The 15660-nt window shown below is 32.7% G+C and overlaps 1 protein-coding gene across 2 annotated transcripts in view; it reads right to left on the bottom strand.

The window, feature by feature from the left end:
- Positions 1-15660, bottom strand: part of LOC105256396 (chromatin-remodeling ATPase INO80) — a 53498-nt gene that overhangs the window by 17864 nt on the left and 19974 nt on the right. Inside the window, exon 27 of one of the 2 annotated variants that reach the window (XM_020029078.2) lies at positions 11926-12215. The exons of the other annotated variant lie outside the window; for it this stretch is intronic. Within the exon in view, the coding sequence (XP_019884637.2) occupies positions 12187-12215 (29 nt within the window). The 3' untranslated portion in view covers positions 11926-12186. Of the gene's footprint in view, positions 1-11925; positions 12216-15660 lie in introns of those variants that run through there. 2 annotated transcript variants of the gene reach the window in all.

Below are 15660 nucleotides of genomic sequence, written 5' to 3'. Positions count from 1 at the left end.
TGCTTATATTGTTTAATATAATTTTTAATTAATTACTAATGATTAGTCTAATATATTATGGAATTTTTATTTTAATTATTCGATTTTGCAATTCATATGTATTACTGGTTGGTTTCTAATCCGAAAATGATTAACAAATCACATCTAAATCGGCGAAATATTCAGAACGTAAAGTACTTATACTTGAATCTCTTTTTTCAAGTATATGGTATTTAAGAAAATAATTAGCGCTAGTAAAAATATTACAATGAAACAATAATTTATAATTTATTTCCCATCATTTAAATTCTTACTTTAAATGAATATATCGTGAGAGAAATATTTGCTTTGATAAACTGTTACATTTATGAGAGAATTATAAATTACAAGACAAGAGTTAATTTATTAGAGCAAGTATAATAAGAACAGTAAATTATTGTTGTAATATTTTTACGAAAGTTAATTATTTTCTCAAATATATTCTCTACACGTTTGAAATTTTTCATCAATTTAAATGTAATTTGCTAATTATTTTCACAGTTAAGAACGCGTTAGTAATATGATTGAGTAATTAAAGTAAAATTGAACGATTAAAGTAATATTAACATTAACATTATAATATTGGGATGAACACACAATATTCCGTATTTATTTCGTTAAACATTTCGTGAGACGACATATACCTGTGACGTATGACGCGTTTGTAATAGCGATAACCTTGACCTCATAGTCATTCTCGCGGCGAGACTCGAGTAGGCAGGTAGTGGCAGAATTCATTCCGTATGTCGTGTTACTTTTCAAAACGCAATTCTTTATGATTATTATAATTGTCGATCATTAATTTGCATAATTGATTAACTTTCGCGTAAATGTGAAAATATCGCGACGAGTCTTAATTGAAGCACGATTGATTATTTATTAATGATACAAGTATTTAGCGAAATTTAATTTGCGTTAAAGATCTGTTTGTGCACTATTAAATTTCGATTGAATAATTTTTGAAAGATCATTTTGTTTTCATTAATTATTAACTCTATTCGTATAACATTAAAGTGGAGATAAATTATTTTTCGATTATTAACGAAACGTCGCGGATATAAAATGCATCAATGTTGAGTCAAATAGCGTATATTTAATTAATAAATATAGATTACTATTATTATTTCCAATCTTAATATTCATCATAAATTCGGCGTTTTTACATCAGTGTCAAAATAAACATATTTTGAAAGTTACTCGATTGAAATCTATCGGCATATCTAATTATATTTAAAATATCATAATTTGCAGATATTTATTGTTAATTTTAAATCTAAAGTATATATATTTGTATCTATATATATATATTTGTATCTAAAGTATATATATTTTAATATCTAAAGTAGTTTAATATCTTGTATATATATTTGTATCTAAAGTATATATATTTTAATATCTAAAGTATATATTTATATTTGTTCATTCAATAACAGAGTTTCTACATTTTCATTTTTTTCATCGCAATACAGTAAACTGCGGATTAATGTCGGGAGTGCAAAGTGTCGCGATAATTTTATTCCATTGATCAATGCGCATATGATTAACTGTGTTTTCGCGAGTGAGTGTCACGAAAAAGCGACCAAAGGTTAATGTGAAAGAAGAAATAAGGTGATCCAGGATGGCATCAGAACAACGACGAGGTGAGCAATTTACAGTTTTACTTGACGATTTTCTACATTAATTTCTTGTTAATTAGCGAAGACAATAATTCGAGTAACTTAGTAATAAATTAGTTCGTAACTAATTACTCATCCGAGTATGATTTTTCATGATGGAGATACTAAATTATTAAACATGTATTGTTTGTGAAACGCTTAGAAAAGGCACAAACTCGCGTTTTTTCTTAAAAAAAAAAATATTAAAAAATCTGAAATTTCTTATAAGATCGAGATTCTTGAATATCGCGAGCTTTATGCAGATGCACGGAGTTTCTATTACACACCCGGACTGTCGCGGTATCCGGCCGCCGGTTCGAAAACGAGAAGCAACAGATGGCATCGACCTTGCTATCCGCGGATGCTGCGGCGACGCGGCTGCATCTGGCCATGGCGCCTTTGTCAATGGCACGTGCCGTACGTCCTATATATCGCGATCTCTACCGAATGTCCCGTCACCGCCGATTATATTAAGCGACCCGTGCCTCTCCCGGTTAAGCCGGATAGGAGGAGGTCTCGGCTTTCTCTTCTGTACGCGTGAAAAGATTTTTCCTGCCGGGAGAGAGGAAGCGGTCGTGCCATCTGCGTCCCGTCAAAAAATCTCGATTTCAGGTAGCACTATGAAAATCATACCATATCTCATCTCAATGATTGAAAAAAGAGTCTTTTGACATTTCTGTAGCCACCGGTGCGGTTCTCGAGCATCTAGTGTATCATAATTGATACGTGAATAGAGTATTGTGGGCACAATTTTATTTCAAAAATAGACGCGAACGGAAACGTTTATTTTCGATTGGCGAAAATACAATGTCGATCTAAAAAAATGTTCAAATTACAGAGAATTTTATAGCAATTTTAATATATATCTGTACGAATAATTATTTACAATATACCTTATCAAAAATAAATACCCATGTAATTGCATGTATAAGTAATTAAATGATATTCGAAATTCCTATTAAAAAGAAAAAATTAAAATTAATATATTTCATTAAACAGATTTTCATTACGTAAAAGAAGAGATCGCGATCGAAGCTTATCAGATGTACAGAACTATATATTATTGACATTAAATATGAACTAGGGTCTCGCGTTCGAGGTGTTTGATATCGATGAATGTTTCATATTTAGGTAAGTCCACACGATGTGATTGTAAATCGATATCTCGAGCATAATGCGAAATCGATTCAATGATCAAGTATTTCTCGCGTTTCAATGATAATGGCACGTGCCTCGTTATCAATCGGCATTAATAACACAATACAATCGGAATCAATCATACTTATAAATGCAAAGAATCTTCTTATATCAGGAGGATCACGATAACCGAGTAGATATATATACCTCGCAACTAAAACTGATTTATGTTCAACCAAGCCAAAAAAAAAGATAATTATATAAGAGAAGGCTTGCAGAGTTTTTCAACATACGGCTCTTATCCTCATGCGCGACCCGTTCGACAACCAGATGTGAAAACTTATTTCGGGGACACTCCGATAATTAACGAGCCGATAATTCTTGGCGTGCGACCGCTTTCGCGTCGCGAATCACAGTCGAGAAATCTGTGCATTCTGCTTTACTTTCGCTCAGATCCGCGAAATCCTGGTCAAGGATCCTTCGGCGCGTATCGCCGCATCTCGTCGCTCGGCGCGGTCGAAAACAGGTGCAAAGGAGCCTCCGCGTGAAGGGGAGGGAGATGACACGAGGGGGATGTCGCGCGGGCAACCGAGAATTTCAGATAAACCGGCGTGATTGGTGCGTCGTGTGGGCAGCTGCTCGTAGCCCCCAATTAAAATAAGTGTTGTGTCGTAACAGGTGTCGCGTGATTATCAGGTACGGGAACGGGGGGCAGGACCAGGCCAATATAAAATATTGCCAGCAATATTCTCTCTCTAGTCAATACACACGCATACATACGTAAGCTCCAAAAATGCATATGCATGCGAGCGTTATACATCTTACTGTCGATTGCGTCAAACGTGAATCGTCTCTGGGAGATGCACCTGCGTATTCCTGTTAAATTAATAATCCGGCAGAGAATTGGACGTGTGTCGCATCTCGATAAAATGCATTATCGAGAATTTGTGACTTGATGGTCCATTCGACGATCATTCGCATTTTAATTCGAAATATATCGTCGGGAGATATTTGACATTGAAAGTGTCTCGCCTCTCACGAGCAGAAGGACAGCAACTTTATCGAGACACGATCCGAACAAGAAAATAATATTCCAGGCAGCGAGAGTAAATGTTAACGAGTTAATAGCGGCATAATATCACAAGCGATAAAAAGGGGGATAAGCCGGGTAAGTTATCGCAAAAGTTACTCGTTTCTCGAGTAACGAGCGAAAAAAAATCACGGCCTTCCCTCGCACGCGGGAGGAAGCAATAAAATTTTATATAGCGGTTCAAAAGAGTAATACAGGGTACGCGAAGGCCGGGGGAGGAAATAGCTGCAAAACAGCAATAGTAAAAGCAACAATAACGATAACTCGGTCGAGACGCGGCAGAAACACGGGAGGGAGACACGCATGAGAGCGATAGCTTCCTCACGTGATGGACAATATCTCGTCGTGCGTACACGTGCGCGCGTGTACGCACGCATATACAATCATTTTTCCCACCTATCAACCTACAAACCTACCCACCGAAGCCCTCTCTATCTGCCCGGGACCCTCTATCCTAGCGCGCGGTGGTAGCACGTGCTCAAATCCTGAGGAGCAGCTGTCCGCTCGCGAGGACACAGACGGGAAAGAGAGAAATTCGCCTTCGACCCTTCTTCCCGTCCCTTCCCTCTTTGCCACACTTCACTTCCTTCCTATCTCATTCTCCTTTTAAGAGAAGATCCGGGATATTTTTTTTCCTCGCCTTACGGCGCGATGAAAAGAAAACGTTGGCACGTGTATCATGGATGGAGAGATAAAACATTTTGACGGAATAATTGGAAAAGGAATAATGTTGAATTGATTCACGAAGGTTCTCGGATAATTCGAATAAGAGAAATAGAATTATGAAAAATAAAATGAGAATTGTAAGAATAAACTATTATAAAAGAAGAACAAAATTTCATCAAGAAATATTTTCGATTCTGGAAGGTAAATACACATACATATCAATGATCAAAGTGTCGATAAATAAGCTATAATAGATAGAGATAGTGTGAGATATCGTATACCTATAATAATATAGGAGAAAAACAATATTTCTGGAATAGAAAATAAAAATACGCTATTAAATTATAAATAGTTGTGATATAATAATTTACATTTCCATTTTAATTAAAATTTCGCTTGAGATATTTAATTGAATTTAAAATTATAAATAAATAATTTTAAATATTTATTTCTTGATAGAGAAACTCTAAATAACTAATTGAAATGATTATTTCTTTCACGTTTATACATAAGAAAATATGAATTATTTTCTCACAAATTTCTACTTATTATAAATGATATAATGTAAACAAAATAATAATATATTTGTATATTAATTAAAATCTTATTTGACAGATTTAGTTGAGTTTTAAAGAAGAAATAAATATTTCAAATATCTATTTCTCGCTACACAGAAACTTACAAGTTAATCAATTCAAATGATTATATCTTTCACTCTATAAACAGTAAAATATGTGAATATTATTTTCACGCAAATTTCTATTCGTTCTGCTTAATTATCTTATGGTTATTTCTCATTGATGTTTTGTTATACTTTGTATTTAAATTAATATTTTCAGTAATTTGCCATTTAAACATATTATTATATATTTAAAGATTTTTTTAAAATATCACTAAAAAAAGAAATTTTTTATTACTGAAATTTTATTACTTTAATTTAAATGATTTAAACAATCCTTTTTTTCCTTCTTTATGAAAGGTCGCGTGTGTTAGTCTATTAAATCGATTGAACGTCGGAATCTTTAATTTCCCAACATTATACTTGCTTTCGTATGTACGCGAAAGAAACACGTTAAAAGATATTCTCAACGTTGCAAAGTTAACTGTGCACGCCCTATTTGCATTCCATGTATAGTTACGAGATATTAATTATGCGCGAGAGTTCTGTTCAAGACCTTCTCCCCCTCCCCTTACCGCGTTAAATATGCAAATTCGATTACCGCGTTTCGAATAAAACGCAATCAATGCTTCACGGTCGTGGGTTAATTAGGGTATTCCGGAATTCAGCTACTTTCTAGGACCACAGGCTCGTCCTGGTGGAACAGAACTGCCTCTCCCTTTCTCATTCTCTCTAAAAATTACGGCGAATTCAAAAGAATAAACTCGAAAAAAATTTTACATTTAATGCTCTTTAACAACGAACTATTTAAGAAACTATCAAATGTGCGACATGTGTGTAATTTATTGTAATATTACATAATTTCAAATAAGTCCATCTTTATTCTAATTATATTCAATATTTTACATATTTATTATCCTAATTAATATAAATCACTCAACATATTTACGTATAATGTTATAAAAGTATAATAATGGATAAATTATAAAATTATACTAACGGATAATGTTTTTTCTTTTTTTTTTTTACAAAATTGCGCGATCGCGAAATCACAAAGAAAGAGAAGAATCTTCTGATCTTCGCCCTCGGGCCATTCGTAGCGAGAAGACGCTTATTACGGGCCTATAAACGCGGCGCTTGCTCGCGAGATGAGAAGAAGAGACCCGGTAGCCAGCCCATTACGCCAAAGAGCCCGTCCACTTTCGTGAAGCAAATAATGCTTCCGTATTATAAAAGAGCCACGGCCGTTCGCGCGCGAAACGCTAAAAAAGCATATGTAAAATATAGGAATATTAAATCCTCGTTTAATGCGTGCATATTCACCTATTAAATTCATATTAATTTTAAATTATCGAGGTTTCTCGTAAAATTAAATATCTCATAATTATTTTATCTCAATCTTATTGTTAGAGAAAAGACACATACTATATTAAAGAAATAAATATTGCAAACTTATCAATATTATCATAAGTATATTCATATATCAATAATTGTCATAAGTGTTATTTATATCATCTCTAATATTTGCTGATGATATCATATAAAATCTTTTGTGTGTGCGTATGCTTTCTTCACAAGTTTAATAGATTATAATTATCATGTCATTACTTTTCCTCAAAGTATCTTGAAGGATTTGACAAAGTCGTACCTTCTCTAAAGAATCGGTGCCCTCACGCGAAGTATAATTATGTCTACCATAATTAATTGATCAAACGTAACTCGGCCGCTTCGCGTTACGGTCACGAACTTGTTTCTATCCAGTCGTTCCGACAGCGCGACGGATTTGTCCCGGACTATAAAACAATCTAAACTACAAATGGAATTATTTAAGTAAGTTTTAATTAACAAGTATAAAGCAAAAGCGCTAAACGATTTGAACGTTATCAAAATCCGAATAATTTACCGATAATTTGCGAAATTCACGAGACGAAAAGATGAGAGATTTAAAGAGATATAGTTATAAGAACCGTAGTTCCTGTCTGAAAATGCTAAAACAATTTTCTTACAATTCCTCTCTTATAATACAGATCACAGCGATATTTCGCATGAGTGTGAATTTCGCGGAGAATAATTTAAAATACTGAGTCCAGACACACAGAAAGCGTTTACCACCAATGAACAACGATGCAAGCGGCTCTATACTCTATATATAGCGTGGCGTGTACCTGCTCGGCGCTCTCGAAAAGCTGCGAGGAAAAGCAAAGGAGGGCAAGAGCGGAGGTGCACGGCAGCTGGCCTTACCGCAACATCTGGCGGCATCCGATACGTATATTCGGCACCGCCACGCGCCACTTCCAATTCTCGATGTCCTCTCTTGTGTTTTCTCGCAGTGTCCGTCTAGCTTCTTTCCTTTCGTTTTCCAATTTTTTCTTCTCTGATATCAGATTTTCCGCCGATTCGTTTATATCTTGTATTACTTTCCCTCGTTTCCCGCGTTTAACGCTAAATGCCGCTGAATGCAAAAGTACTTCATTAAATTTATTGCGATCGAATCATGAGACATGATTAATAATTGTCTTTTAACTCTCAGACGATGATTTCTTTTTTAATCTAATTTATATATTTTTGAAGAGAAAGAGAGAGAATGTAGGAAATAATAACAGGAGATATGTATTTAGGATGATAAAAATGTCCGAGTGTGAGTTCCAAGGATAGATAAAATAATATTTAAAATAGAATATCAAAAATTTATGAAAGCTATTTCTATTACTAGAGATTATGAATGCTAAAATAATACTTCATTTTTTAATTGATTAAAATTTTGTTTGAGAAATATTTAATTTAATTAATTTTTTACAGAAATCAGAAATAAATATTTCAAAAATGTTTTTTCAAATAAAACAATGAAATAATTATTTTTCTTATTGTATAAGCAATAAAATGTTTTAATATTATACTTGTGAATTTGTTTTTCTTACGTTTTTAATTAAAATTAGCATTAAATAAACAAAATTATATATATATATTTTTTTAATAAATATTTATTTTTTCATTTTTTCATTATTCACTTATTTCATTATTTTTACTTAAATACATAATATTTGAAATAAAGTAAAAAAAATAATATTTAAAATGAATAATGCAAGTTTGAAAATTTTAAATATTATTTCAAAAAGGAGAAAAAAAAATTCTTTTATCTGATCATATTTCCTTCAAAGCTCTATTATTTCAATTAATTATTTCAAATATTACATTTCAAATGTTTAATCTCTATTTCTTAAATTTTTTATTATTTTATACACATACATTTTATATATATTTATATATTTATACAATAAGAAAAATAAATGTATTTCATTTATGTTCATAAAAAATTATTCTTCAAATAATAATTTGTTTTTTAACGGATATATTTTTATATAATTATTTGCAGTAGCTTGCATGTAAAATATGTCTATTCTATCATTATTCTCTCTATGAAAAATCTGTTTTCTTTGAATAAATGTGACGCAATGCATCGTGACGGAATACGCAAACTCACGCAAATTCACTTCCGGCTCGTATCGTCGTAACACCTTTATACGAGAAGTTCACGATACAACTCTTGTACCTTTTTGTGGAACTTTCCAAAGACCACTGAATGAAATAGCCCTCTCAGACCGGAAGTGAATCTGCAGAGCACAGGTTGGGAGACACTGCTTCGTTGCACGAATGCTCGATCGACATGACGGCGACACGACAGTGTGATCCTTTTTGCTTTCAAAGGTGGAGAACGCTGTCTCCAAGGTTGACGACAAAAGTGCAACGAAGTCGGGTGACGTATCCAATTTTAGATTCGCGTCCGTGCGCAATGCGCGCTCATTCTTCATAAATTATTCATAAAATAGTGATCGTTAAAACCAGAAAACAGCGATAGATTTAAATTGTCAGCGATTTTGAAGAAACTATATTATGCTAACATAGGATAAGAACTCAAAAAGAGTTTCTTAACGCGAAGGAGAAGGAATTAATTCGATAAATGCATATTGTCTATATTTGAATTGCGTTCAATATAAAATTATAAAAACAATCCCGAAATTCTTCAAACTTTTCTCGATAATTTTATCTTTAAATGAGAAAGTCAAAGTAATCTTCTTAAATAGAATTTCCGAGTCAATTTTTTGATATTATTTTTTTTTTGATATTATTTAATATTATTTGATTGATTTAATATTGATATTTGATAATCTATATAAATAAAAAAAAGATAATTCTGAAGGAATTTATCTTCAGAACCTTTTTCACTAGGCACTAAAGATAAAAATATAATCATGGATTATTCGACTGTATTATTTGATATGCATTTTATCATATAAAGATAAAGGTGAGAAATGGATAGATGGATAGTGTTTACGTAAAAGATAGATCACTACACAAGCATGAGCATTATTTGACAGGCAGAGTATCGGCATATTCGCCTTCTCACGTACCTTCGTGTCTCATATCTGATGCTGTCAAAGGAAAGGGGAGGGGACAGTTTTATCGGGCGTATATGAGGATACATATTCAAGATTATGTTCGTTCGGTAAGATTGCGCTTTTTATACGCAAAAGCGTGGCGCAGGGGCGAGACTTTAATTTAGAGGCGACGCAGGGCGCGTTCGGCGTTGAATCGCTAATTTCCGTAACGAAAGGTACTCGCGGAACGATCGACGACGGGCTCGCACGCTCAGGAAGCAGGAAGGAGAGACGGCGATAAAATCATCCAAGAGAGTCGTTGCCCGAAAACGGACAGTGGGGAAGCTTCGTAAGGGACTTTGGCGCATTGCGCGCAGGAAAGGCAGTCATTAAACGAAGGCCATTAACTCGATTGCCTTATGTCGTCGCGTGCGAATTAATTTAACCGCTCGAATTGAAATCTTCACAGGGAGGCCCCCGATCGATACACTGATATTAACGGCATGGATTGTCAGCGCGAAGGTACTTAAGACAAGTGATAACATAATTGATTTATTAATATATTTACGTATTGAACACAGTCTTCGATATTACGAAAAGAAATTTACGAAAAGAAATTCAATATTTGTTTTTTCTCAACTTTTTCAAAGATTTTGTCGCCAAAATTAATATCGGAATTTTCGGAATGTTATACATTAGAATACTGTTATTGATTAATGAATAAATATTCGATAATCTCCTTGATAACGAAATGACATTGCGAAGGAAAACGAATTTCCATCGCAGAAAGAGAGAAAAAGAGAGAGAGAGAAAGAGAGAGAGATTGTTATTCTCGAATCGCGGAACGTTCCTTAGATCACAATACAGGGTGTGCGCATTCCCATGACAGGAAGGTTGAAATTAGGTTCCCCGTCGAGTGCACGGACCGAAAGATAATTCTCTTGCGAGCCACGAAGAGCTTGACAGCGGAGAAATTATTCTTTCGTACGATTCCCCGCTTTCATCCTTTTCCTTCGTTCATGAATAAAAACTAGAGAAAGTTCGTCCTTCTGAAACCGACTGGTCATATATTTTAAATTTTTATCCACGAAAAGTTTTTGGAGGTGGACGATTTATTACAGCAGCGCGAGATAGCGATATGTGGGATATTTTAAATTAATTTTCGAGTTAGATTTGTCAAAAATTGTAATGAAAATTAAAGCGAAATTATTTTAAATCATATATTTCGTTATTTTTATGTTATAATTTTACAATCAGAACTTAGAATTTTAATAATTAGATATTCAATTAATAATTAGGTACTCAAATGTCTATGAATTTCAAGTAAATTTTAATTGTCAGAGTATCCGCAGAATTAAATGTTGAGAAATCGTAGAAAGAATGGCGAATAATTTTTCGTCAAGGGAGATGAATTTCGCGAACTGATCGAAAAATTCCTACTATCGTAAAAATTTCTCTCAACGTAATATCGAGGAAGTTAAACTTCTCATTTATATCATCCGGATGTACGGTTGAGGCCACCTTCGTGGCATTCCCCTTCGTTCTATATTCATGCCCGCGGTAAGGTAACGAGTTAACATTAAGGAGAAACCATCAAGACCGTAGAACAAGCACACGTTGATCGGCCGAAATATCAATGTGAAACACATGTTTCATCTTTATGATGTGCACGCTTTCCTTCTACATATGATGTTTCTATAACGAGTAATGAGTTGTCAACAGTCAATTATATTGATCAAGGAAACTAAATAACGGATCATATTTTCCAAAACGTATCGTGAAAAGTCGAATTGCTAATTATTACTTTGATTATGGGATTTTTCCTTTGCTGTTGATAACGAATAAAACTTATCATTTATTACAAGCAAAATTGGCAATAACTAATTTCAAACGAAAAAACTAGAGACACAATTAAGTGCACATTTTTCATACATCTTTCATTTATAATAAATTTTAATTCAATTATTCTATTATTTTCATTAAAAATATCTCGTTTAAATTCATAGATATTAAATAAATATACTGATAATTTCATGGTTGAATAATATTAAAAAATATTAAAAACTAAAAATATAAATCTTAATTTAAGTGCAAAAAAAAATTTTATTCATTTAATTTTGATTGTTCAAAATCATCAGAAATTTTTTCTTAAATATCTCGGTAATTAAAACTCGAATTAAAGTCAGAGAAACAAGATATAATAATACTAAATATTTCAATATTCTAATACATAACTAATTTTTCATGTAAAATATATCTTCGCATATCGTTGTAAAGCGCAAAAAAATCGTTAATCTTGATCGATACAAAAGAAAATAAGATATTAATTAATTATTTAATAAGCCCCGATACCCTTCGAATTTATAGGATCATGAATGAAGCGCGATACTATATCCCGACTAATCTAGCAGTGTCCTTGAAACTTCGACGATCTCTTCAGACGGGCGGTAGCGGGCGAGCTGGTAGCGAAACTAGGAGCGAGACGGTGTAGATACGCGTAAGGAAGCGTAACGCCTACGTAGAGCCGAGCCTCTGACTCGCGACTTCCGGTCAAGCAGCAGGAAGCACGCTCGGTGCCTCGCCGCCACCGACGCCCGACTCGCCTTGCCCGACGACATCCTTAGATCAGGCTATAGCAAGGCTCGAGCGAGGAACTGCAGAAAACGCATTGTAAGTTCAATCAAGAAATGCTACTATACCGAAATACGCTAAAATTTTTAAGTTCGCAGTATAAAAAATAATTTTCTTTTTTCAATTTGCAAACATTCCAAACTCTATTCCTAAATTCGTATTTACGTGCGTGTATTGTCCAATGATTTAAAAAATCACATATCTACATATTTAACGTTCAATGTATTCGGATATTACAATAGATAGCAGATAAGACATAATTTATGTACACAGGAGAAAACAATATTTCTTATTTAATCCATCTTTATGTTTGCCCAAAATTTAAAATTATATAATTTCTCTTTCATCGTTTATTACAGTAAATATATAAATTAACCGCCTCTGATTATTAGTGGAACTGATAATCAAAGTTTAAAGAATTAAAATAGTGAAAAGTGAAGACCGAGTTTAAAAGATTGAGAGAATTAAAGATTTAAAATTCTGTAAAATTCAAGATCAAGATAATCAAGATAAAATATTTATCTAAAATACAAATCTTAAATAAAAATACATCCTTACTCTTATAAAATTTTCTTATTAAAATTATGCCCATTATTTATTTTCTTCAGATTTTGACAAAAATGCATTAGAATAATAATATTTCATGGAGCGACAAACTATAATTTTATTTCTTCCGAAAATAAGAATCAAACGCTGTAACATATGTTTCGAGAAAGGGTGACATTAGTGCGTGCATAAATCAATTCGCGTACAACAAAAAAAAGAGAGAGGAGGAGGGAGAAAGATGAAAACTGTCTGCGTGCAGTTTTTTAATTTTCTTTTCGCGAAATCTCTTTATGTGTGTCTCATAACGATTACGAGCGGAGTCTCGACGTCTTAACGATGCCGTTAATTGACTCACACACTACGTCTTTCACTCGCGGAAATCACGCATAAAAAGATATATTCTACGATCGCGAACAAGCAATGTCGTTAATTGTCTCGCGGCTCGAGTAAGCAAATTTTTTTTTTTGCAAGTGTGAACGCGCTTAACCTGTTTCGCGCGTAAGAACACCTAACTGTACACGTATGAATTCGTCGAGATCTTAATTTGCCAGAAAAATATGTAACGACCGTTTTTGGTTCTCTCTCTTTCACGGTTTTATAAATTTTTCAAACTGATCTAGAAGTGATTTTTTAGCGACTCAAGCTAAAAATTTTGCAAATTCATTTTTGAATTGCGAATATAGATGAAAAGCATCATTATCATTATTATTATATATAAATTATTATATATTTCTCTTCAAATTTAAGACTAAGAAATTTGACTGACTGCATTCATAAAAAATAAATCAAAAAGATTAGAAGATCAAAACTCTTAATCGCAGATATTTTTAATACACGGAACTTGCAAGGAGAGCGAAGCTTGTGCATGGGTGCATCGTGGGCTATATTCGCGCGGCCGAAAGTGCGAAGGGGAACATACGTTGTATTTCGCGTTTCGCTTCGCTAATTTCTCTCGTGCGTTCGCACGCCGAAATAAAAGCTTTAATTTCGTGGCAACCATCCGCCGCGCCTAATTGGCATAGACGACGATACTATTCGTTCGTTCGCTCGCACGAACGACCGCTTGCCGATGCGATCGAAGGAAGAAAGCAGGAATACGCGCACCATATTAATTCCTAATTGTGTAATTATTCCTCTAATTACAGCCTCGTGCGTATGGCAAATTATCCCACCGTCGAACGTCTCGAGTCAAAAGCGAGACTCAAGGACGCCGTAATTTTCGAGAGTCAAATTTACGCTTATTAAAATGACGATTGATTGTGGACTCATTCCATATATTCTTTCCGTGGATTTTCGATAAATAACGAGGATAATAAATAGATTTAGAAGGAAATAAGCTTCGTTTTTTTAACGAAAACTCTAAAAATAATTTTGATAATAATTAATAATCTATTAATACGGCACATATTATCATTGATACATTAAAAAAACGTTAGTACAAATTTCCCGTTTGACAGCGTAAATATCATTGATACATTAAAAAAACGTTAGTACAAATTTCCCGTTTGACAGCGTAAATATGAAATAAGACTGCGTGGAGATAATTGATATAATTGACGCTAATTGATTAATTTGATATCGTTAAAGGGAGAATTGCTAGTTGCGGTTTACCTGTTGATTCCCCTATAAATGCATTGTACCATTCGTTCGCTGTTACATTGATAAATTAATTTCAACAATGGATCGCTATAATATGATACATATTTTCTAATCATTATTTTAAGTATGAAAATATTATTAAAATTCGTGAAAATTGAGAGATGAAGAAAAATAAGAAAAAAATTAATTTATATCATAAAAGAAATTTATATAGTTTTATATTAATTATATATATATATATATAAAATAACGATTGCGTATCAATTGTATTTAAATGTCTCCCCAAAGCGAAAAATACTAATCGGAAGTGCGGCGTGGTTGACAATGACCTTGAAAGAACTTGTTTCACGACTCGCACCTGCGACTGCCAAGTTCAAGCCACGATTTGTCCATTGATCTCATTGCCTCAAGAGTTAATTAAGCACACAGATGTACCGGATAATTTAAAATAATACGAGGCGCTGTACATACGATATGATCACCGTTCACCGATGTAGCTGTCATATTCAAAATGATCGATATATAATCAAGTAGTCGCTTGGCAGAAGCGATATTAACAATGTTTCATAAAATAAATTCTGTTAAAATAATTGTAGATTTATTTATGAAAAAAATCTTATTAATCATATAGTAACCATGTGAAATTATGACAAGACAATCAGCCATGGAAATAAAAAATAAAGATACTTATATCAATTAGCTATTAGAGCTATTATAGATGATTAATATAAAATAATCTTAATTATAAAAGTATATTTAAAATATTTAATTAATTTTATTCATATCAAAAGTAAATATTTTAAATATATATATGATTCTTATCAGAGATTACAAGTAATCTAATAAAATAATTACTTTTTTTTTAAATGCATAGACAAAATATTTGAGTATTATTTTCACTCAATTTGCATTTATTCTCATTTATTTCTTTTTAAAATTTATATTTTTTAGATCTATTTTTTGATTAAATTTTATTAAATTATGTTTTCAAAAACTAAACAATAGCTTCTGAAATAAACACATATTTTTTATTATTTAAACATTATTTTTGTCAGATAATACATTAAATATATGTGAAATAATATAGGAAATAAAATCGTGTCAATGTAAAATGTTTCAAATAAATAAAAGAAAATTTTAATATGTAAAACCGGTTCTCAAATCTAATAAGAAGTAAAAGAAGGTTAAGGAACGAAACGTAGGTAATGATACGTGTCAGTAATAATATATTATAATAGAAACTTTGTAAAGGGTATTGTTGTATACAATAAGAAGTGTAAAAATATATGTTTAAGATATGCTATCGACGATATGTTTCGACCC

Source organism: Camponotus floridanus, unplaced genomic scaffold (assembly GCF_003227725.1).
Source record: "Camponotus floridanus strain SB8 unplaced genomic scaffold, Cflo_v7.5 scaffold7, whole genome shotgun sequence".
NCBI lineage: Eukaryota > Metazoa > Arthropoda > Insecta > Hymenoptera > Formicidae > Camponotus > Camponotus floridanus.
Note: the sequence above shows the minus strand (reverse complement) of the source record. Positions and strands in the feature narration are given on the sequence as shown.